Raw genomic sequence first — 23,610 nt, forward strand, 5'->3', positions numbered from 1 at the left:
CCCCCAGGTCCCTTTCCCCTACGCTGGTCTCCAACAAGTCTGTCCCCAACTTGTACTCATACATGGGGTTGTTCTTGCCCAGATGCAGGACTCTACACTTGCCCTTGTTATATTTCATTAAATTTCTCCCCGCCCAACTCTCCAGCCTGTCCAGGTCCCTCTGAATGGCTGCGCAGCCTTCCGGTGTGTCAGCCACTCCTCCCAGTTTTGTGTCATCAGCGAACTTGCTGACAGTGCACTCTATTCCCTCATCCAAGTCATTAATGAATATATTGAATAGTACTGGTCCCAGTACCGACCCTTGAGGGACTCCACTAGACACAGACCTCCAACTGAACTCTATCCCATCGACCACCATTCTCTGGCTTCTTTCCTTCAGCCAGTTCACAATCCACCTCACTACCCGATCATCCAGACCACACTTCCTCAGTTTAGCTGCGAGGATGCTGTGGGAGACCGTGTCAAACGCTTTACTGAAATCGAGATAGACCACATCCACAGCTTTACCATCATCTATCCACCGGGTTGTGTCCTCATAAAAGGCTATCAAGATGGTTAAACATGACTTCCCCTTGGTGAAGCCATGCTGAGTGCCCCTAATGATCCTTGATATGCCTAGAGACAGCACCAAGGACAAGTTGTTCCATCACCTTTCCGGGGATGGAGGTGAGGCTGACCGGTCTATAGTTACCCGGGTCCTCCTTCCTGCCCTTTTTGAAGACTGGAGTGACATTTGCTTTCCTCCAGTCCTCAGGCACCTCTCCCGTTGCCCACGACTTAGAAAAGATGATGGAGAGTGGCCTAGCAATGACTTCCACCAGCTCCCTCAGCACTCACGGGTGCATCCCATCAGGGCCCATGGATTTATGGATGTCCAGATTGCTTAATTGGTCCCTGACCCAGCCCTCAGCAACCAAGACAGATTCCTCCTCTATCCTGACTTCCTCTGGGGCCTCAGGGGTCCAGGGCTCCTCAGGACAGCCTCCAGCAGTATAGACAGGGGCAAAGAAGGCATTCAGTAACTCCGCCTTCTTTTTATCCTCTGTCTCCAGGGCCCCCACCTCACTCATCAGTGGGCCTACATTGCCTCTAGTGTTGGCTTTACCTGCAATGTATTTGAAGAAGCCCTTTCTGTTGTCCTTGACCTCTCTTGCAAGGTTTAATTCCAAGGAGGCCTTAGCTTTCCTAGTTGCCTCCCTACATCCTCTGACAACAGACTTATATTCCTCCCAAGTGGCCAGCCCCTCCTTCCATGATCTGTACACTCTCTTCTTCCACTTGAGTTTGCCCAGCAGTTCCCTGTTTAACCATGCAGGTCTCCTGGTACCCTTTCTTGACTTCCTACCTGTTGGGATGCTCTGATCTTGAGCTCGGAAGAAGCAGTCCTTGAATGCTAACCAACTATCTTGGGCCCCCTTACCTTCTAGTACCCTGTCCCATGGGATTTCCCCTAGCAATTGCTTGAAAAGGCCAAAGTTGGCCCTCCTGAAGTCCAGGGTTGTGATTCTGCTAGCTATTCTGGTCCTGCCACATGAGATCCTGAACTCCAGCATCTCAAGGTCACTACAACCAAGGCTGCCCTCAACCTTCACCACTTCAACCAGACCCTCCTTGTTAGCGAGAACAAGATCCAGCAACGCTCCTCTCCTAGTTGGCTCATCCACCATTTGCATCAGTAAGTTATCATCAATGCACTGGAGGAACCTCCTGGACTGAGGATGGCTGGCTGAGTAGGCCTTCCAGCAAATATCAGGGTAGTTGAAATGCCCCACGACAACCAGGCCCTGTAATTGCGAGACTGCTCTCAGCTGCCTGTAGAAGGCCTCATCACCCTCCTCATCCTGATCCGGTGGCCTGTAATAGACACCCTCAACAGTATCACCCCTGCCAGCCTGCCCCTTAATTCGCACCCACAAACTCTCAACTCGCTCCTGATCCGCCCCTGGACAGAACTCAATACATTCTAGCTGCTCACTCACATAAAGAGCAACTCCACCACCTCTCCTTAGCGGCCTGTCTTTCCTGAACAGGACATAGCCATCCATGACCACATTCCAGTCATGCGAGTTGTCCCACCAAGTCTCTGTAATTGCCACTAAATCATAGCCCCCCGACCGAACACGGATTTCTAATTCCTCCTGTTTATTCCCCATGCTGCGTGCATTGGTGTACAGGCATTTCAGGGAGCGAGCTGAGCACACCGATTTCACCCTAGGGGGATGGGATGGTGATAAGTCAGCGAAAGAGGTGAATATCTAAGCCCAGCGAAACCCAAGGAGACATGTGTCATGTTCTCCAGGGTACATTTAAAACAAGAGTAGAAATCCCTTCAGTTACATTGCAGCATGCTCTGCTCTCATCTCAATTAAACGTTGAGAAAGGCGTATTCTTTGTGGTGGGGAAGTGCACCTGGAAACATGACTTCCAGTCCAGCACTGTTCCTAAAACTCTGCAACATCCCTGAGACTTAACAGTAAACATGAGATAAGTTTGCCAGAGCACTGTCTCTAAATTAGATCTGAGTATTTTACAGCTCATTGAATGCTACTCCAATTTAAAACAGTAATAGATTCTTCTATTAAACACAAAAATGGTTCAGACAATTCTGGAAATAAGACTTACACTAATCTTGACAAAGAGAATGAAATCGCTGTTTTAATTTAAAACCATTGCCATAAGAAATTAGCTTCTTGAATAGTTTCTTAAAACATATATTTTTTTCCTTTAAGACATGATTTAGGATCTTTTATGTTTTCTCATTTGTAAGCTTCAAAGTCATCAATCAAAAGGGACACTACTACGCTGCTTATTTACAAGAAGCTTTTACAACACTACAATAGCACATGCTTTAGGTTTCCAGAACAGCACATTTCAGTCAAGCCATCTAGAGAAGGAAGTTCTCACCAGAAGCAATCATGCAAACTCTTCATTTAAAGGTCTCCTCCAACAGACACGTTGAAAGAGATTGTAGCCAAGGGAACCATTGTTCATAGCGTTAGTCTTTTCCCTCTTTGATAACAGAACAGAAATAGTTGGTAACTGGTTTGTTTCACTGTCTTCTGTTGTGATACCGCTAACAGCAGCAATGCCCACCTTGACAGCCAGGCAAACGCTGCTCCAATGACAGGCAAGTGGTAGAGGCAAAAATATTTATCCTTCTCATCTGACTGAGAATATGGTTAGCAAGGCCAACGGTACTTTGAAGGAGACTAGTTTTATCCAGCAGTTTCTAGTTCTTCTAGAAACTTCTGGTTCTTCTGTTCTTCTCCTTACTCATTGCATCACTTCCCATGTTCTACCTCCAAACCCAGAATTTTTCTTTCCTCTGAACTTGCAAAAAAGAGGAAAATCTCTCCATACTGTTCTTTATACCTAAACCAACACAAGATAAGGACTGGCTTCATGCAAAGCCTGTTCCTGTGCTGGACTCATAGTTAACACTTGTCCAAGTGCTTCAAGAATGCAGCAAGCAACACTTACCCGAACACCCAGCACTGAGTTCCCACCCTCTTGCACTGCGTATCTGTGAGGTACGCATAGTATTGCCTGAGAAGGGAAACAAGAAAATTCTTCAGTGAAGTTGAAAGTTCCCAGAGTATTTACATTTAGAGAACAAGTTTACGTTACCAATGTATCTGTACTGAAAATGAAGTGTTGATGGTTAAAATCACATGCAGTCATGCTGGATGTCTACCAGGTGGTTTCAATTTCAGTAGGACAGATTATCAAATAGATTGAACACTTGAAACAACACAGAAAACAATCCTGCGAGCAAGGACTGGGAAAGTACCCAAACTAGTAGGCTAACAAAGCTACGTATTTGTCTCTTGCCTCTCCACTGAATCTCCAATTCTTTTAGGCAAAGTGCAACAGCCTCAAAAGAATTAGAGAATCCCCCACTTCTTCCACAGTTTATCTTTAATTTATTAACAATTGCATTTTCTTGAGACGTGTGGGTTTGAATCTTGAAAGAAACTGAATATGGCTATTCCATATCCTGGGTGAGTGCTCTAACCACTGACATGTTTTCCTCTCAAGAACAGAGTAGCTTTTCTCACTATTTTGAAAACAGTCTGGAGACCATTCTGCTCTGCTCTTTATGCTTCTAAATTTTAAGAGTTTAGAGAGTGGAATTCCAAAGAAGTGGGACCAAAGTTCCTTTTCTCAGTCTCTGATTTCCACTGATAGATGCGGAAGGCAAGTGTTATTAATTCAACAATACTAGGATTGTTTGAGAATAAAGACTTCTACAGGTTGGCAAGTGTCATAAAAATACTTAAAAGCTCACCTATACAGGAGCTTATAGGATGTTTAAGGTGATTTAGTTAACTGTGAAATCACTGCACATAACTTGAGACACTAACAGCTGTATTTTAGGAATAAACCAACGCACAGCTGCCATTTAACTGTCCAAAGTAATGTCACTTTACTCATGAATAGGAAATTCCCTGCCTCTAACTTCGAAACCGTAAGCATTCTCTCTACCTCCAGCTATGTCACAGGAAAAAAAAAGGGGGCTCTGCTAACAAGGTGAAATACTGTGCATGACTAAAAGCAGGTTAATGCTTCTACACAACTGTTAACACTGTGTATATATACTGTTCTGTTACTCAGAATACGGTAATGCTCTATCTTTTCTTACGACATGCTAGTATTTCCTGTAGACAAACAGAATAAGGAGCTCAGTTAGAAAAACCAACAGCTCTATTTTTCCTCATCTACACTTTTGTGAGCATCTGACGCATCAACTTGGATACTTTCACATGCAGTCCTCAAGTATAACATATGCAGCTAACTCACAGGCAGATGCTATACAAATAGAAGATGGAACAGACTGGTTCTGCATCCCTATGGAAACACAGATGTTTATACACATTTTACCTTATTAGCTTACTTGGCAGGAAATACACTTTATTGAAAAGTGATGATTGTTTTGCTTTTCATGGTAGCAAAAGCCTAAATTTCTTGAAATGTGCTGTAGTTATTCACAAACTATATGCAGTTCTTGGGTGCCTAGAAGTCAAGCTACTTTAAACATAAGAAAAAACACCATGGCAACAAAATTACCTTACAGTGGGTGCTGTAATGATTCCTATGAAGAGAATTCTTCCCCAGCTTAAAGGGTGGCTTGCTTGGAACACAAAGATATGTTTCAAAAAGAATGTGTTCAGCTCAGTCAGCTTAAAAAAAAAGAAAAATTAGTTAATAGTGTTCAACTTATGTAACTCTTAATGGGCTACTACAGAAAATGTACAAAGATTAATATAGAAACTAAAACACAGAAGGAAAACTACTTATGTTCTACTATAGCCCTTCTGGTTAGCTTGAGGATTTAAAGAGTCTAAGATTCACACTCTAGGACAAGCAAGGAATATACTAGTAAAACAGAGAATTCTCCCCTAGACACCTCTATGAAAGTATTTGCTCTCTTTGCAGAGACCCATTAAGGGACCAGACAGTAATTCACACTGAAGAGGTCTTCTGACAACTTTCATACCCTAAATCGGGCATGAATGACTAAGGCAAATTTGGTAGAGAAGTAGAAGAGATCATATTAAAAATATATATATATATCAAACACTTCTGGTTCTCCTTTTAAAGACTAAATTCAGCAAATTAAAAAATAACCCCCCCAAAAAAGGTTTAAGTTTTAGTGAAGTCTGCTAGCATTTGCATGATGAAATACCAAAGCAGTTTGGACATACTACAGAGTCTTGCTGGGTCAAGGCCAGAATTCTGAGTATCAGTGATCCATCCAACAGTCATTGGGAAAGAAAAAAAAAAATCCCAACAAAACCCACCCAAAATCCCACTGTCTAGCAGTTTTTAAAACTGTATCAATTGCAAAGAGCAATCTGATGGCCAGTACAGCAATCTGCATCATTTGTATTTTCCCACAGATTCTGTAATTACACTCCTGAACTATCACGTAACTCCCGTGAACAATGCCCTGACCAATTCCGTATTATCAATTAACTGTGTATTTCAATGACAGACGTACATTGCGTTAGAATATCTTCTAGCCAAACACAGCCAATAAGTAACTGAGCTGATGGCAGCTTTGATTTCACAGAATTTATTTCTTACCTGCCAAATGATCATGAAAAGGTAGATTCCAGCCACTCTTTGAAATGAAGACTTAGGGTCAAACCAGCGGACATAGGTCCAGCTGGCTGGGGTGAACTGTAATACAGCTCTTTTGATTTTCCCTGTGGTCGTGTGAATGTCTCTAGAAAAAAAGAGAATGGCTGGAGTAAATACAAGGAATGTGCAAGGAAAAAAAAAAAGCAACAGCCATGTTACTGATGTTTCAGAACAATCACAGTTTTTTGCTGGGCAGCAAAGATCTTCCCAGACACAACTGTGTACCAGGCAAGGGTGAATTAAGAAATATAATCTATTAAGCATTTCAGTCAGGGTGCATTCTGCTATTAAAGCCCATCCTCCTCTATCCTCAGTCAGTAACTAACTACAACACACATCTATCATTCTCTCCACAAAGGAAAGAAACAAGGACTGCGATTCTGCAACCACCTTGGAAAATCTAGAGGATACTTCTACCTAGTTGTATGCTGCCACTGCTCTTATCTCAAAGACTCCTTGTTCTAGAGCTCACTGACATCAATCCTTCAAGAATCTGTTAGATTCATTATTCATTAATTGTATACGGGGCTGGCTCCACAGGTTTGAAAATACTGTACTTAACAGCATATACAACCCCTGCTGTTCTGATATTAGATGCATGCGAATCTTCTGGAGAGATGTGACAGCACTGTTAAAAGCTAGAAGGCTTTTAAATTCCCTTTTGAAAGGGGATGTGAATGGAGGTTCATCTGACAGATGTGTTACTGGTTCTTGCTTTTGATAACATTAATTCAGATGAGCAACAGTATCCAAAGGACAGTAAATTGAAGAAAAACTCAGTTTCCTTTTCTGAAGGAGGACTAGCAGGGCTAGAAGTCAGTTTGCACCCTGTTATTTCCCTGGCCCTTCTGGACAAAAAAGAGGAGATTCAGAGTTGACGTTCCTGATACTTGTGTTCTTTTAGGCTAGTGGAATCTTAAGTCAGGGGAAACCTTCTAATCTTTAAGATCCATGTTTATTCAACAAAAAAAAGAAAAAGGGCACAAGCAAAAGCTTCTCCTTCTATGCAGCTCCTCTTCATATTAAAGGTCAAAAAAAATCTACTCATGCATTTAAAAGAACGTGAGGAAAAATTATTCCACAAAGAAAGTAAAGACTAGTCCTGCCATAGATATTCTTCTGTTTTAACTTTCAGAGAACTCTCTAAAAACAGAGGGACCATCAATTCTATAATGTTCATTATTCCTCCTGAATTGAAATGCAGGAAAATTAAATTGAGACTAAGGGCTGGATGGTTCTCAGAGCAATTAACAAATTTGTGAGTAAGAAGAGAAAGCAGCACAGGGTACAAATTTTAAAATCAAGATTTGAGGTCCTTTTCCATCTCTCAAGGCAATTTGGCAATTTATTGTACTTGATCCTGTTTCATCTATACCATTGTTAACGTGCACATAACCGTGCCTACCACCAACTGGCAGTGAAGAAGGCAGAAGAAGGGCAAAATGCTATGGTAGAAACCGTACCTGGACAGCTAGTAACTGACACTTACTAGGCCGCAAGCTGTTGCCCTTTTACACAACAAATGCTAATTTATTTTGCAATTACTTTATTTATTTTAGAGGTGCAGCAATGGGGTAAGGCAACTCACAGCACAGGCACAATCAGCCTGATTCCTCTTCTGCAACTGCAACTAGTGCTGACAGACTGCCACACTAACGCCTCATCAAGCTGAGCCCAAATCTAGTTTAAAAACATTGTATGATTACATTATACAATTACAATTCATTTTGTTCACTGCCTTCTTCAAAGTTTAAATTGTATAAAATAAACTGAAAATGCAAACAGCTTTACTACTTTGTATTTTCATTTGGCATCAATGCTTGTAACTTAGATTGCAAAGGAACATGATAGATACATCATCATATTTACAAATATATGATGTACAGTAGCATTACTATGAGGTGGACTTTTAGCATTTATAATAAATTTACAGCATTGTTAGCATATTCAGATGAGATGCTATTTCTATACCACATGTGTTCCACATATCCAGAAAAGAAGGTCTAGTTTCCAAGGAAATGAATTTAGTATTATAACATCAAACATAATGTTTATCAAGCTTTAATTTCGACCTACTTGAAGCTTGCCCAGTGATAGGTCCTCATCTCCAAGAAACGACAAACTACCATGCCCAACCAGATGCCACCCCCGTTACAAAGCAAGATGTCCAAAATAACTTGATCCCACCAGCATTCAGCAAAATTAGGCAGAAGGTGCATGAAGAAGAGCTACAGAATACAGCAAAAAGATTCTGGGTGAGAAACAGCACAGAATTCATACAAATTCACTTTTTAAGTACACATTCAAAAATCAGCTTTTCAGTACATGTCATACTTCAAGAACATGAGCCCCAGTCACTGAAATCCTTCCATTAACTTCAGAAGGCCTTGGACAGAACCACACAAGACAGCAGAGGTTTCTTTCTCACCGTTCCCTGCTGGGGCTATGCTGTATATAAAGATGTCATGCAGCTCTTGGCCTCTCAACGACAATACACAGAAATGCACGAAACAAGCAAAACTACTGCATTTCTTGGAGGAAAAAAGGTGTTTTGTGCTTTAAAAAATAAATTGAAGAGAATGTTTTATTTTTGCTAAATAGTTTTAAGAAGTATGTTTTCTAAACCAGCAACAAAATGCAGTAAGTAGAATGGATGCATTTGTAACAACTGTCAGTACTAAAGCATGTTGGACTTCAGGACTTAATACTTGTTCTATTTCAAAACTATCTTTAGGAAATTTAGTGACTGTAGTGACTGTAAAAATATTAAGAGGTCACCAGTATTTCAGATACCACAAGCTTTGCTGCTATACTTGATCCAGAAAGGCTCAGGAAGTTAAGAGGATATTCCACTCTCCCTTCCTACTTGGTCTCTGGTAAGCACTAATGATGAAGGTATGTTTACAATGAAGATACTGTAAAATAGGCCAGAAACAAACCAATATCAGACTGAAATGCTGACATCATCTGGAAATATCAAAACATACTCAGACCCTTAAAGATTTGCCCTGGAAAGCATGCAGATCATTTACATCTGAAGCAATCTGTTCCTTTCTGAATCTTCAACTTAACTGAAGACCACTTGCATTAGTAAGGCAATTAAATGTATTTACACATACATTTGGTGAGTTTACACTTTTGATAAGAGTGAAAGAGGACAACTGGTGAGAGTTAAGGCAAAATATAAACATACTTTACTGAGAGCTAGAAATGGATTCAGTGCCTCTCATTCTCCTTTAAGATAAAATAATTGAATTCTTTATTCTACAAGAAAAATCACAGCAACACAAAAAACAGACTGAAAAAGTTATGTGTGGACTGGAAATCAAGACAGCCATGTGTTAACCAGTCCATTTGGAATACTCAAGGAGATGCTTAACAAAACACATAACTAAATAATATTCTTACCTCCACAAAAACAGTACATTTTTTGTCAGTTAATACACCATGTCTGTGGAAGATTATTGGTATGATTTTGTAATGAAGTACTTTTTGTTAACAAATGCATAAATAAAATATTGAAAATATCAGATGTGGGAAAAGGAAAAAGAAGAACGTTTTCTGTATACAGCAAGAATGAATACTAGTCTATTTATAATAAATTACAGTGACTGATATTGACAATGACAGTTCCTTTGAAAACTCTTGCAAAAGTATATCAAAGCAACTTGTTTTTCTTTGACAAGGCTATGGGAATTTCAACCTATAGAAAAGAAAACTTGAATTTCTCTTCAGGACCCAAGTTATACCATGTTGCTCGTTATCCCGCTACAGTTTCCCTTTCGCATTTTAAATTAATTTAAGCTGAAAGGGGCACTAGGCTACAAATCTCAATCTGCAATAATCCAGCCAAAGACACCGAAGTTACAAATATAGTAAGGCAGCAAAAACCAGAGCACAGGTGTTAGCCAGACCATCTCTGAGGTGCTAGCTGTTTTCTCAGGACAAGAGACCAAGGGCTGAGTGCATCCCAACTTTAATCCGATAGTACAGAGCATGAGCCAAGTGTTCCATTTCAGAACAGGGAGCCAGCTGAAATCCATTAATGCTAATAGGAGATGCACAGCTAAATCCCTATGTAACTGGCCTGATAACTTCTGTAGGTTTCTAATGACTCTCCTGAATTAACTAATTCATTAAAAATCCATTTCAGTAGTGATAACCTCTCTATATGTTGAACCTTACCCAACAGATCATCTGTTCCAATAACCTGCCTTTCAACAGCAGGGAATACTAGACACCCCATGCAGTGTCAAATTGAAGAAGATGGTTGTGTGATGATCAACTGAACGATAAGAGCGTATGTGAAACAAATCCAAATTTCTTCTTTTCCAGAGGGAATAAATTACTGCAATAACTAGCAAATTTGTTTTTTGTGGATGGGTACTTGTGAAATCGCAATCTTAAGTGGTTTCAAAATAGCTTAGAAAACAGCATATCCTTCAAAGCCACAGAAAAAAACATGTTTTCAAAAGGAACTCATAGCATCAGTATTTTCAAACTGAGAAGTTTAATTTTAGACAATTAAATCCTTATCTACGTTTCTGAATTACAAATGCCTTGTCAGATGAGCTAAGCATTCTCAAGATAGCAAGCTCTACAGAGAACTATGATTTAAAAGACTAAATTCAGGTGTTTACATCTACAGTTAGTATTTTAAGTGTGACAGGTTAGACTATGCTGTCCCAAAAGCTGATAAAAATTGGATTTTTCTTTCTTTGTTCTGAATCATCTAATCAAATAATAAAATGAGATTAAACTCATTTTTATAGACACACATCCTTGGATTTTAGGTGACACATATTCTACGAATCAAGCTCTAAGTTACATGCAAATGAAAATATTTAGCGTGCCAACCGATCAGCTTGAATTCTTAAAATAGATCTAACAATAAGGACCACTAGTCCAAGCAACAGTCAACTGACTGAATCAAGTTAAGTATCTGTATTTTTTTTTTCAGCCAAAATAGGATTTGAATGTGCCAACAGTCAAATGACTTAAGCATGTGCTTGGGAGAACTGTTGTAAAGTTGGATAACAAAAACGAGTCAGTGGTCCTCCAAACCATTGAGCTGGGAACTAGCTTAGATTCAGGTCTAGTAAAAATCACATTTTTGTGTCAGTGAACATGAATAAACTAGGCTTGTGGGGTATGATTTAACAAAAGAAGTAGCTATGCACTCAGGCCTCACGACAGAAAACACCACACTGAATGGTGTCTTGCCATTCCGTATAGACTTCTCCTCATGGGTCCTCACACCTTCCTCGGGGATACCTCAACTCCGTTTCACTGTACAGTACGCACGACTATACACAACGTGTAATACTGTTTTATTTGGGGTAAGGGGATCATGACAGTAGATCACAGATATTGCAAGGTGAAAAAGGAGAAAAATTGCTCTGAATCGGGGAATATTAGTCAACATCTGAAGTAGAATGAGTGTTGACTCCCACAACAGCAGAAAAACAAAGTATGTGTGGCACCAACAGGCTGACCTAGGCTTTCCTCCTATTCAAGTAGTAGTAAGTCACTTACCTAAAACCCCATCTTGCTGTTGTCCACTAATGCAACTGCACCAATTGCTCAGCATCTGGCTTATAAGGCTTAAAATGTAAATCTATACTGAGAACTAGCGAGTCATCCTTCTAGTAACATTCACACTTCCTCCCCCAAGAACAATTCAAGTCTCATACATTTGTTTACAATTAAGATAAATGGGTGGCCTACCTCAGTGAGCTCCCAGGTGATGCTAATAGTCCAGCACAGCCCATAGCTGCGGATCAGCAAAGCCTTCATAGCCCAGCCCCAGAAATGCCCAAAAGCAAATATATCAAAGTGGCTGAGGATTCTCTCCCAGGTGATAACATGACAGTTCACAGCATACTCCTGTTAATGAAAAAAAATAAAACCAATAAAAAACCTCAATGAACAGGCAGCTTCAGAAACATTAGAATGAAGAAACTTCTTTCTAACCAGTATGACAAGACTGAAATGATAAGGATATCAAAGTATGCATTATTCCACTTTCTTGTCCTTCTGAACACTGCAGAAAAACTTTCAGTACTAAGACTCAGTGTCAGCACAGTACAACTGTAATTTAAAGGGAGGCAGAATAGACCTTGGTGCCTGAAGCAGCATGTATTTCTTATGTGACAGAGGAACAGCAGGAGCAATAAAATCAATAATAATAAAACTAGCAAACAATACTCCAGAAAATAGTTATTTGCTTTTCTTTGGGGTCTTGATTTGAAATAACCACCTTTCTGCATTTTCACACTGTCTGGTGTTCAGATGTGGCTCATCAGTGGCTAATCCTCACTAGTTTGTGATGTTATGTTACTCATCTCAATGTTCATTTGAGTATCTTTAGTGTCTTATTTTCCTCACAAAAGCAATTTCCCAGAACATATTCATATTGAGAAAGTTCAATCACAGGACTGAATTTAAAAAAAAAAAAAAAAACCACAAAGGGAACTTGCAACTGTTCTGTCACAGACAAGTGGCAGATTCCTTAAGAATATTAATTAATATTCTAGTTGTCAATAACAAAGGAAATGTGTTCTCTCATCATGTTCTACAGCAAGTGCTAGAAAACACTGCCCAACTAAAAAAAAAATCTGTATGCCATCAGGAGTCTGCATCTGTGGGGTTCTGTCTCCTCACTGGGCACAAACCAAACTATTACCGACTGGAAACACATTTACAAAAATCTCTGCTCTCCAATCCTCCTCAAATATACATTGCCACCTGCAGGTGACAACACAGCACTGCTCAGTGCTGCTGAATTAAGAAAGGATTCTTTTTTAGGCCAGAACTATTGCTATTCCTGCACAACTTGAAAAGGGGATGGCAGAGAAAGGTTTAAATCCTCGTCTCCATAAAGAGAAGAACACAGAATTTCACACAAATACTTCTATCAGAAGGCAGTTAAGTCCCACTATGAAACTGTAAGTAACCCTTACTGTTTGTGCTCGTTGAAGTGAAAGCATTGTATTGCTTCTCGCACATGCCAGTGGTGCTGGTCATTCAGAGAAAGGCGCACCACCTGTCCTAAGGACAGCAAAGCTGCAGCTTCAGTGCATGTATCCAGAGAGATCTGAAACTGGCTCATTTGCCAGCATGAGAAGCACTGAATGCACAAGGGAATGTACAGGCTCCTAACTACACCATCATATCTGAAATTCTGTGATGAGTGAACACAATAAGGTTACTCCAAAAGTAAGCTTTTTTTACAGGGCTCTTGCTTTTTTGCTCTTATTTTTACCGGGGCTTTTTCCCCCTCTCTCTCATCTTTCCAGCTGCAGCTCTGCCAGTCATACAGTGAAATGTGTTGAACTTCCTTTTATACTCAAGGAACTTTGCCAGTCTTGTGCAAGAGACCAAGCTGCAGCCTTCATTATAGTTCCACTTCAAAAATTTACTTCAACTTTAAGTGACAGTATCAGGACTGCAAAGCAGTACAGAGTAAGTTTCTGCTGACTGCTACAGTCAGGGAATCTGCTGTACTGTGATTCTGTGCCAGTAGTAATACTAGTCCTCCCCTGACTTGAATCTATTTATTTCTAATTTAAATGACAGGAGAGCCAGGTGAATCTGACTTACCAAGAGACTCCTCATCTCAGCTCCCTTTTGTTGCTCAGCAACACCACTAACCCTCATGCTCCATTTAGCAATGTGCCCTCCCACCACCCTAATGGCAGACTGTCCACGCCTCACCACCACCACACATCTGCAGAACAGAAAGTCACAGACCTACTCTGGATGCTGGAGTTGCACTGGTCAACAGCCCTACTCTGGATGCTGGTCAGCTGGGATGCAACACCTGAAGCATCCAGTTTTCCATGTAAGGAGCCTGTATGCAGCCCTCGAGATCAATCAACTAATGTAAACTTACTGCAAAGATTTCCACTCCCTCTTATGTGCTACAGGGCAGGAGATTGCAGCCACTGCTGATTAGGTGCTTTGCAGCAGTTTGCATATGCAGTAAATTGCTATTTACCAAAGACAATCAGTGCATTTCCTTACTATTGAGGCATGAGTCAGATAACAGCACCTACTACACAACAGGTGACCATGGTGCGCTGATGCACAACCCAAGGGCAAGGAAGCATGATGATCAGGCGGTGGGCAGTAATTTGTTGCGATAGTGAAGAGAACAAGACTGGCAACTTGCGCCTCTCCATGCAGTAACTACTTGGTGCTCAACGGCTCACACCCTCTTCTGCCTGCCTCCCAACACACCTCACATGCTTCTCCCAGGCCTCCTTTTACTACCTCAGCTCCCTCTGCTAGTGTCCTCACCTGGAGGGGAATGCGCTCTGTACTGAATACTCTTTGCAAGCTGCTTAACAGGCAGAACAAGAAGCCTGGCTTTCCATGACACTCCAGATCATGGTCTACGGAAGTAATTTCTCAGTGGTAACAGCACCAGTGCTTAGCTGTGTGACTGGAAGGCAGCAGAGCCCTGCAGTTGCTGTTCCTGGATTTCCATATACTCAGTAGCATGCCAGTCATGGCATGGCATACTAAGCTCAGAACAATAAGACAAGAGCAAAGTTCTTTGAGCGCAGCATTGTAGCAACAAAAAAAAAAAACCCTGATCTGGGGGACACACACTATGCAGGCCTCATTTAGATTCTACCTTGCTAAGTCTATTTTCAGTATCCAGGCTCATATCTATCATGTAAAGGAATCCAAAGCCACCCCAGTGCAAACATATCTCACACTTCCGACTGTATGCTCATCTGAACATCTGCATTAGAAAAAACACACAGAAAAGACATTGATTTTGATGGAAAGAAATAGTAGTTGATACAAAAGGCTTGCTGACTCGGTCAAGTATAGGCACAAACTTGCACTGCTCAAGCCAGTAAATTCAGATTTATCCCTTCCCACTCATGTGAAACATGCCTAAAGTAGCCAAAATGTACAATAAAGTGCCATGGATACATACCATAATATCTGCTTCCCTTGTGGCATATCGAAGATTAGGATCCAGCCAGTACATCACTGCTTTTACCTGCTCAAAGTTAAGGAAGAGCACGAACACCAGGAACAGAAAATAGAGCACACTGAGACCTGCAAAAAGACTCAGCTTTAAAATCATGTTCACTCACAAAACTCCTTGGGACACAGACAGTCCAAAAAGCTGCTTTCACACCGTTGCTCCATAGATGCCCAGTTTGAACAAATGAGTTTTCTACATACAGTGGCTACATGCAAAAAAGCTTGAGAGACACAAGTCAGATGGCAATCTCTGAGCACTCAGCCCTTCCTACCACTTCCTGTTTCACGTGATACAATATGTGCTCATCTGCATGTACCCAATCAAAACAAAATCAGTCTAATCACTTTAGACACAAGTAGTCCAAGGCTGTGATCAGGAAGCTCTTTAGTAAGAGATACCTTAGGACCCCAGGATTGGATTAGGTCTGTCCCTTTGCTTTAAATATTCTTGGTCTCACTAATGCAGGTCCCTGAACCTATATGCAGATTTCAACACAAAGATCAATTTAATAATCCCACCTGGCAATTCTGAGCTATGCTGGCAATAAAGAATAGTTATAAATATAAACTAATACCTGCTTGAGTTACTTTTGTGAGCTGGAATATTTGCTCTTTGAAACTTTAAAGATAAAGATGATTATGATTTGTTTTCACACTATTATAAATTATGAAACACTACTGCATTTGGGACTACCGCCTCTCTCCTCCCAATGTCTGAATACGGATTTTTTAAAAAAATTAAAACTTGTAAGAAGTTAGGGGTCCTAGGTATAGATCTGTGGGTAGATGAAGCTGCTGCTGGGAGCATATCTTTACATTATTCACAAGTTCACAGGTATCTAAGCCCACGTTTGGAAGATGCATATAAATATTAACACCGTTCCCATAGCCTAGCACTCAAACTTGCTTGTGTCCTGCAGCAATGTCATGGAAGGCAGAAAGATTAACATGCATAAACTTAGTATCTGCCATCCCAAATAAACTACAGCAATTCTAAAAAGACATTTTAAACTATAACCAGAACTCATGTGTTATTAATCCCCAGTGTATGCTGGAGAACAACTTCCATTCAAGTACACACACACGAACAGAAAGCATACATACTGTCCTCCGCAGTACATCTTAAAAACACATCAGGTAAACAGATACCGAACTACTACAAGAAGTAGAGCCTGCAGGCAAGGGTGCATCCTGAAATCTTGAGAACACACTACTCCTGCCTTTCAACTACTGTACAGGTCTGAGACCTCAAGCGTGGCTAAATAAGCCATGCCAGAAGAAGAAGAATTACACAGGGAAAAATGTTGCTCTTGATTGTGCGTGCAGCCTTTTCCCAAAAGTACAGGAGGTCAATCTCTGACAGCATCAACACTGAGAAAGACCTTTTAATTTACATTTGCTGAAACCTGAAATGAGCAGTAGGACCTGTGTTTCCCAAACTTCAGAAGGAGCAGGATTCTTTAACAAGTACTATCTAATCAGCAGTATCCTCTCAATGTCAACAGATGAGTAATCAGCTACTTTGGGAGGCTACTTATTTTTAGCTATATAAAGTGGCAGGAGAGAGAAACATTCAGTCCCCTTAAAAAGAAACAGACCAGCTTTTAAATCAAATGTGCCTAATTCTCTGCAAATGTGCTTAAAGTCTAGGATACGCTCTGTGAACCCTGAATTATTTCAAAATAAAATTCCTTATGTTTTTGCCATGTAATTCAGATATTTAAGGAGCAGGATTTCACTCAGTAAGTTTTGTAGTTAATAGAATTATTTTCCAAACTATGAATGCAACTAATATTTACGGGTATTTTTGCTGAAATTACAAGTTAAGGATATGAATATATACATGTTATGAATATTAATAAATGTATGTTAAGCTATACAATGATACAATTTAATAAACATATAAAGTAATAGCATATTTTGCCAATAATGAAAAAAAACACTCTACTAAACTGGATTTAGTTAGAAGTTAGATAGTATATGCAGTAGCTATAAAAAACCCAAACCTTTTTGGGGTGGGACTAGATGGCAGTAGGAAGGGTGTGGGGGAAGGAGATCAGGAAGCACAAACACAAAACAGGATTAGAACAGAATATCAGAATGAATTATCCCTTTCTGATGATTTAATTTACACCATCCTGACACAGAGTAACTATGACGACATTCCCAAACGTAATTAAGAACAGATTATAAGCAACTGCTCAGAAGTTGGAAGGAAGAGACATTCACACAACTTTGAAGCACAATTATGTTTCATGACAATTCCATTCATTTGAAAGTTAAAATGGCTGGTCCTGCAGAAGCACCGAAAAAGTCAGAAACACAACTTAAACTTACCAAAAACCATTCTCCATATTGCAGGGTGGGGACGTGTAAAGGGTCCTGTGGACAGTAAATGAAAAGCCTATTAGAAGACACATCAATAAGAACCACATAATCTATTTTTGAGGATATCTCACGTGAGGATTTGGCACGAGCATGGATCAGTTCTCCTCCAAACTATGTAATATACCTGAATGTTGGGGCTCTATGTTAAAAAAAATGGCACCAGCAGATTTCAGAGAGGAAAAGACGATTGCCAATTAGTAGGGCATAGACAAAATTTTAAATTATTTTAATGGAGTTGTTTCCAGAACAGTAACATGCTGTTTGCTCAGCAGACACCCTATCTCAGGTGTCACCTGAGGAACTCTTGATCTGTTTTCTAAACCGCAGCTCACAAATGGTTTGCTCCCAATGAAGTAATCAAATACAAATTTCTGTGTGTTAGCAAAGAAACATGGTGTTTAGCCTTCAAATGACCATGAAATTTTAGCAAACCAGCCTCCTAAAACTTCCAAACTGAGTAGCATATATCTGACAAGTAAGATACCCATGCTCTTTACCAGTGTCAATAGTATTTACTGTAGAGCCAGTGATTAAACTGACTTTATTAGATTAAAAACCTCTCATTTAATGTGAAAAGCAGAGAAGGTAAGTCTAGTGAAACTGGAAAACCTCTAAACATGAATCATACATTCAGGTAGCAAGAAGTGGCTGAACAAGTATTTTCAGCACACACTGCAGACTGCTCTTTCACCACTGTATGCATAAAGCTCATTTTTCTTTGGCACTCAGTTTTTCAGGGAGTCCTTTGTGAAAAGCATGGATTAATGATTTTTAAAATACAAGAAAAATACATCCCAACTCTGAACTACAAAGCTGCCCTGAGCACAATCACTGTTCTTTCCTGAACACTGCCAGTCCTGAGACAGGTTAGACTTGACCCAAGAATCATGCTCTTGCTGACAGAAATAAGTAAAAACTAAAAATAAATAAATAATATATAAATTAAAAAAAAAAAAACACTGAACTAAAACCAAACAGTAAGACTGCATTTCCTCCACAGAATTGTCACACCAGGGTTTTTACCTTTTTGCACTTTCTGCTCCTCACACATTTACCAAAACTTTTGTCCAACTAAATTTCTACTCCGCAACTGTGGTTTTACATTGTAATGTGACTTAGATAATTTCTAACTATCACTAGCTTCTCGTAAGGTGATTTATGTAAGGTGTTATATCTCTGACGATTTGTAAAACGACGCTTCTGTTAAAACACACTGAGGCAGACTCCTTTTAAACTTTATTTAAGGATCTGGCAGCACCATTACTTAGCAATCTGAGCTGCAATTGCACACCTGCAAATAGAGACACCGATTCTGAAAACCTGATTTCCTTGTTAGATACAGGCAAGCTATAAATAACTTGCATTTTACCATTACCTCCGCTCAGTATGATTGCAACCCATTTTTAGACTGTTCTTTAACATAAAGGAATTCAAAAGAGTAAATCAAAAAAAATACATTTAAAAGTGGTACTTTAATGAAAACCAAAATACATATAGTGGCAATAAAGAGAAATCCACATGCTACGAAAAGCCAACTATAAACAGTATAAAACTTACTCACCATTAGGAAAAGCTAGAACACTGATGATTAGAAAGAAGAAAATCACAGATAGGATACCCCTCCAAATATTATCCTCTGGGACAGAATCATCCCTGAAGAGACAGACAACATCAAAATGTTAAAGTGCATTACAAGGACGAAGTCGAAAGGCTCTGAAGATATCATATTATTTAAATAATGACTACATGGAAATAAGTATAAGAAATAAGCATCCTGGTTACATAAGTCAAGATAGCAACTGCGCTGAATGATTTTCACTCTGCAATTCTGGGTATCCCTTTCTTACAAGACAGTTAAACATATAATCAATACATGTGAGCCACAGGCAGTTAGAAGTCAATGCAGAAGCAATGACTAAATTTAATACAAGGTGAAAACATTTTCCTGCTTTAATGTTCATGGAAACATCACCAAAAGTACTTTCCACAGCAAACAGAGACCTAGACCAAAAACTGTGAAAGCCTGGATGCAATTCCTAGCTTTCCCTCTGCTGGTTTGGTGCTGCTCACAATCCCCTTCGCCTCCCTTGGCCTGTTCCCAATGTCAAATGCCTGAGGCGAGTGCAGAGAGGGGGGAAATAATGATTACAATCAGCCTTTGGAAATAAAGATTATACAGCTTAGAATCCGTGTACAACAGAGACAGCAAAACTTAAAAGAATCAGGGAAAAATATCAACTTGCTTATAGCTCTATTAAACTAAAGCTCTGAATAAAATACCATGCATTATTTGTGCTGCTGTCCTATTATGGCCAGAAGAGAGACCTAAGAATTCAGTTTGGAATGCCAAGGCAAACTTGACTGAGCTCTTCTTTCTTTTCAGGCAGGTAGAACATAGTGAACAGCACTGAGATTAACTAAAAAAAAAAAAAAAAGCCTACCCAACTCTTCTAACCAGCAGTCAGCTTCTTGGATACTTCAATAATACAAACAGAAACAAACTTCAGACTATCATAATACGCACAGCTAATATTTCATAATGTATCACCCACTACAGCTCAAATTTAAGTTTTACTGTCTGGGTAATTTCATGTACTTAGGATCAGTTTACCTATTTAAATCCATTCCTTTATTTATTCCCAACCCATGATACCCCAAAATTCCCAGCAAACTTCAGTGGGATAAAGCTCCTCCTGGCAGAGCATCTGTCACATTTCTGGATGGTTCAGCAAAGAATCTGTGACAGCACAAACTCACTCCACATTAGATATTACCTGCAGTTATAAAATATTTCTCACTTTGCCAAATTATTTCCCTTTCCTTCAAAATTGAACCTTAACAGCTCCACAGCAGACTTTCATCATTGTGAGGCATTTAAGCACTGTGTTAGTTTAACTGTATGGCAGGAAAAAGTACATTAAACGCAAATGGTTTCTCTGCAGGCCTCAGTGACTCCCCACAGTATTTTTTTTAAACTGGCTCAGTCCACATTTACCAGTCATTTTCCAGCAGCCACGCTGCAGAGGCTGACACTTTACACCAGCTATGAACCCCAAGTTCAAGAGCTTAACTCTGGCTCCCTCGGCAATCTCAAGAGCCTCACACCATCCAGCACGCTTCCCAGCCAGAGCCTCGGGCTCTGATGGCTCAGACAGCAAAGCCATATTCCTGTTTCAACATCTGCAAATAACACACGCGCACATGCTATCACAGGTGCCACCAAGTAGGGGAATTTCGTTTTTTTTTTTTTGAAGAGAGAACAGATTCCTAGTGTAACATCACTGTACCATTCAGCCTGGCCAAGAAAGAAGTGAAAGACACTGTGATCCCATCACTTAATTGTCACGCCAGCTGGGCTAAAGGGTCCTCACCTTTGTATATCAGGATTCTGAGTACTACAACTCAGCTTCAGGAAAGCTGTCCTAGTCACGTTGGCACAGCTTCCCCCAAAGATCAATAACAGTGTTGTATGCAGTGTTAAACTGCCTTTCATTCCAAGTGAGTGGTAGAGGCATTTCATTTTGGCTTGCAGATAACCTCTCAAAAGGGATAGACACACAACCTTCTTGCCAGAAGCAGGTAAAAACAGGTGGGAGCAAGAGACTTGCTAATGTGCACTGGTTAGGATAAGAATTATAGTGTTTGCCTGGAAGAACTATTTTGGGGAACGCCAAAAGAACCAGGGAAGCAAAATAACTGTTGTAGGAAAGACACAATCACAACAAGCTGCAATCAGGAAAATGTGCTAAATCATCTCCTCACTTAGCCTTAGGAACTTCGATGCTGACTTTGAAATATAAGCATTCATGCAGCAAAAATAAGATTTCTAATCCTCGCGTGGGAGGACAGATGAAAATTTTCACAATTTAAACCCACTTTACCAGTGCATTTTTCAATTCTGTGACTTTTTTTTTTTGGAGAACACATAATTAAAAAAACAAAGCGCATAATAACTGCATAACCTTTTTCTCTCTACTGCTCTTCTCCCTGCTCCAGAGCACTACATCACACTGGCACATAACAAAAATGTAAACTAGTAAGTTATTACACCATGAATTTAAAAAAATGAGGATACTCAACTGAGGAAAAAATAGCTAGGACACTAAATTTAGAGTGTGTTTGGGGGGAAAAAAAAAAAAAAACACAACTTCCACAAACTCTCCAAATCAAACCTAAATGCACAATAATCCAGTTTAATCAACTCCATTAATCAAGGGATGTGAAAGACAACAGCTCTACATCCTCACATCTCTTACTCCTGCTTCCATAAACACCTGCAACTTCACACCAGAAGCTACCAATGTGTCACCTTCCTCAGTCCTGATGTTGCGCTCCACAAAATATCCCCTCCAGCACCCACCTGTCCTCCTGCCGGTTACCTCCAGGCTGAGAAGGACACATCCCTCTCTCCAGGGAGGAAGAGGACAGGGAAAGCTAGACCCACTCCACGCCTCTGCTGCACGGCACAGCCTGGAAGCAGAAGAGCCTGTGTCTGGCTCATTCAGCAGGAAATAACCAAGGCAGCTGCAGCCATTGTCAGAAGCACTAGAAGGATGTATTTAAAAAACAGAATACCCTCTAGTCCCCACTTTAACATGGTAAAGTTAAACACACATTTCTTTTTCTGGATTATTATTGCTACCTGAAGATTACTGCTATTTGAAGTTCCGCTTCACCTTTACCTGTCAGCTCAAAGACAGTATGAACTGCTCCCAGTGATCCCAAGGGAGACCCCACATTATGGCTTGGTACATCCAAGGCAAAAGCATTTTCTAAGTTTGTCTGAACCCCTCCATATTTCTGACATAACACAATCATAGAAGAGACAAGAAAGCCTTCAAGGGAAGCAGAATTTCCTCTGCCTATGTTGAAGTTCCTGAAAAAATAAATTTTACTTAACATCAGTATGAATGTATCATAGAAAATCCCCTGCTTAATAAATTGACCAGGAGAGCTACGGAACGATTGAGAGCACAGCGGAAGCAAAGAGTATTTGTCACACCTTACTGGGAAGTCTACAGTGCCTTGTGCCCACGAGGTGGAAATACTAACACAGTCCCTGAGACTCAATGAAATAAACTGATGGGAATAGGAAGACCAGACCTGGGAGCACATACTGTAAGCTTGTGGGGAACCACCTGCCCCCGCCCAGTTTCTCAAAGTGTACATATGGTTTGGGTAGTGTCCCAAATAAAGCGACAGAGGTAGCGCCCTGATATCACCCAGGAGATTCAGGAAACTCTTGCAATAGTTGGAAATAGCAGAAGGGGGGTGGAGGGAAGAAGTAGCTTCCACAACCTGAGAAGGGGAGAAACAGAGAAGAGTTAAAGAGAAGTCAATGGGTATTTAAACACAGGAAGTGAGGCAGAGTAGACACAGACAGGGGAAAGAAAATGAAATTGAAGAAATCGGGGTCAGAAAGCTAGCAAGACAAATGGAAAGAAAAGCTAGGAACCCTCTTGGAAAAATGCAAACAAACATCCCAGAAGTGAAGCAATATTCTTTCGGCCTAGAAGACTCCATAGTTCTGAAATTGCTGCTTGGCTTATCCTCTGCTTGAAAGAAATAACAGCAAAATTCCTTTCCTCCCCCAAAGGTGAGCAATCAATTCCATTAACCCTTCAGAACCCTGCCTGGATGACAATGCCTTAGTACCTCACAAGTTTGACCTAAATTAGCCCTGTAGTGAGAAAAGTGATCGAGCAGGGAGAGACAGGACATGAGGAGCACTTGTAGCAAAGGTCTCTAATTAAATATTTCACCAAACCACAGAAACATGTCTCTGACTTAAGAGTTAAGAAGGGATCCCTGGAACATTCTACCTCAGCTTAGATCTTGTTACCTAAGCAGAACAAGGGATGTGTTCAACAAAAATATCTTCCTTGGGGCCACACACAAGTTGAAAGAAGAAAAGGCACACCTCAGACCATTTGCAGCTACACTATTCTATGTTTCCTTCTACTCCTTTCTCAGCTCAACCCAGGCTTGACCATTATTTTCACAGCTTACAAAAACTATATATTTGGATTCTTAGAATAGGACAGATTACACACTGAATTGTATGTCAGGTCT

General features: G+C 40.3%; 1 protein-coding gene across 2 annotated transcripts in view; it reads right to left on the reverse strand.

The window, feature by feature from the left end:
- PTDSS1 (phosphatidylserine synthase 1) overlaps positions 1-23,610 on the reverse strand; it is a 35,052-nt gene that overhangs the window by 10,203 nt on the left and 1,239 nt on the right. For both annotated transcript variants that reach the window (XM_068395950.1, XM_068395949.1), the window contains exons 2-9: positions 19,100-19,191; positions 17,488-17,532; positions 15,098-15,222; positions 11,872-12,030; positions 8,221-8,372; positions 6,088-6,229; positions 5,068-5,180; positions 3,481-3,546 (exon numbers count right to left, since the gene is read on the reverse strand). In XM_068395950.1, the coding sequence (XP_068252051.1) occupies positions 3,481-3,546; positions 5,068-5,180; positions 6,088-6,229; positions 8,221-8,372; positions 11,872-12,030; positions 15,098-15,222; positions 17,488-17,532; positions 19,100-19,191 (894 nt within the window). The remainder of the gene's footprint in view (positions 1-3,480; positions 3,547-5,067; positions 5,181-6,087; positions 6,230-8,220; positions 8,373-11,871; positions 12,031-15,097; positions 15,223-17,487; positions 17,533-19,099; positions 19,192-23,610) is intronic.

The sequence above is a fragment of the Nyctibius grandis genome, chromosome 3, assembly GCF_013368605.1.
Source record: "Nyctibius grandis isolate bNycGra1 chromosome 3, bNycGra1.pri, whole genome shotgun sequence".
Lineage (NCBI taxonomy): Eukaryota > Metazoa > Chordata > Aves > Nyctibiiformes > Nyctibiidae > Nyctibius > Nyctibius grandis.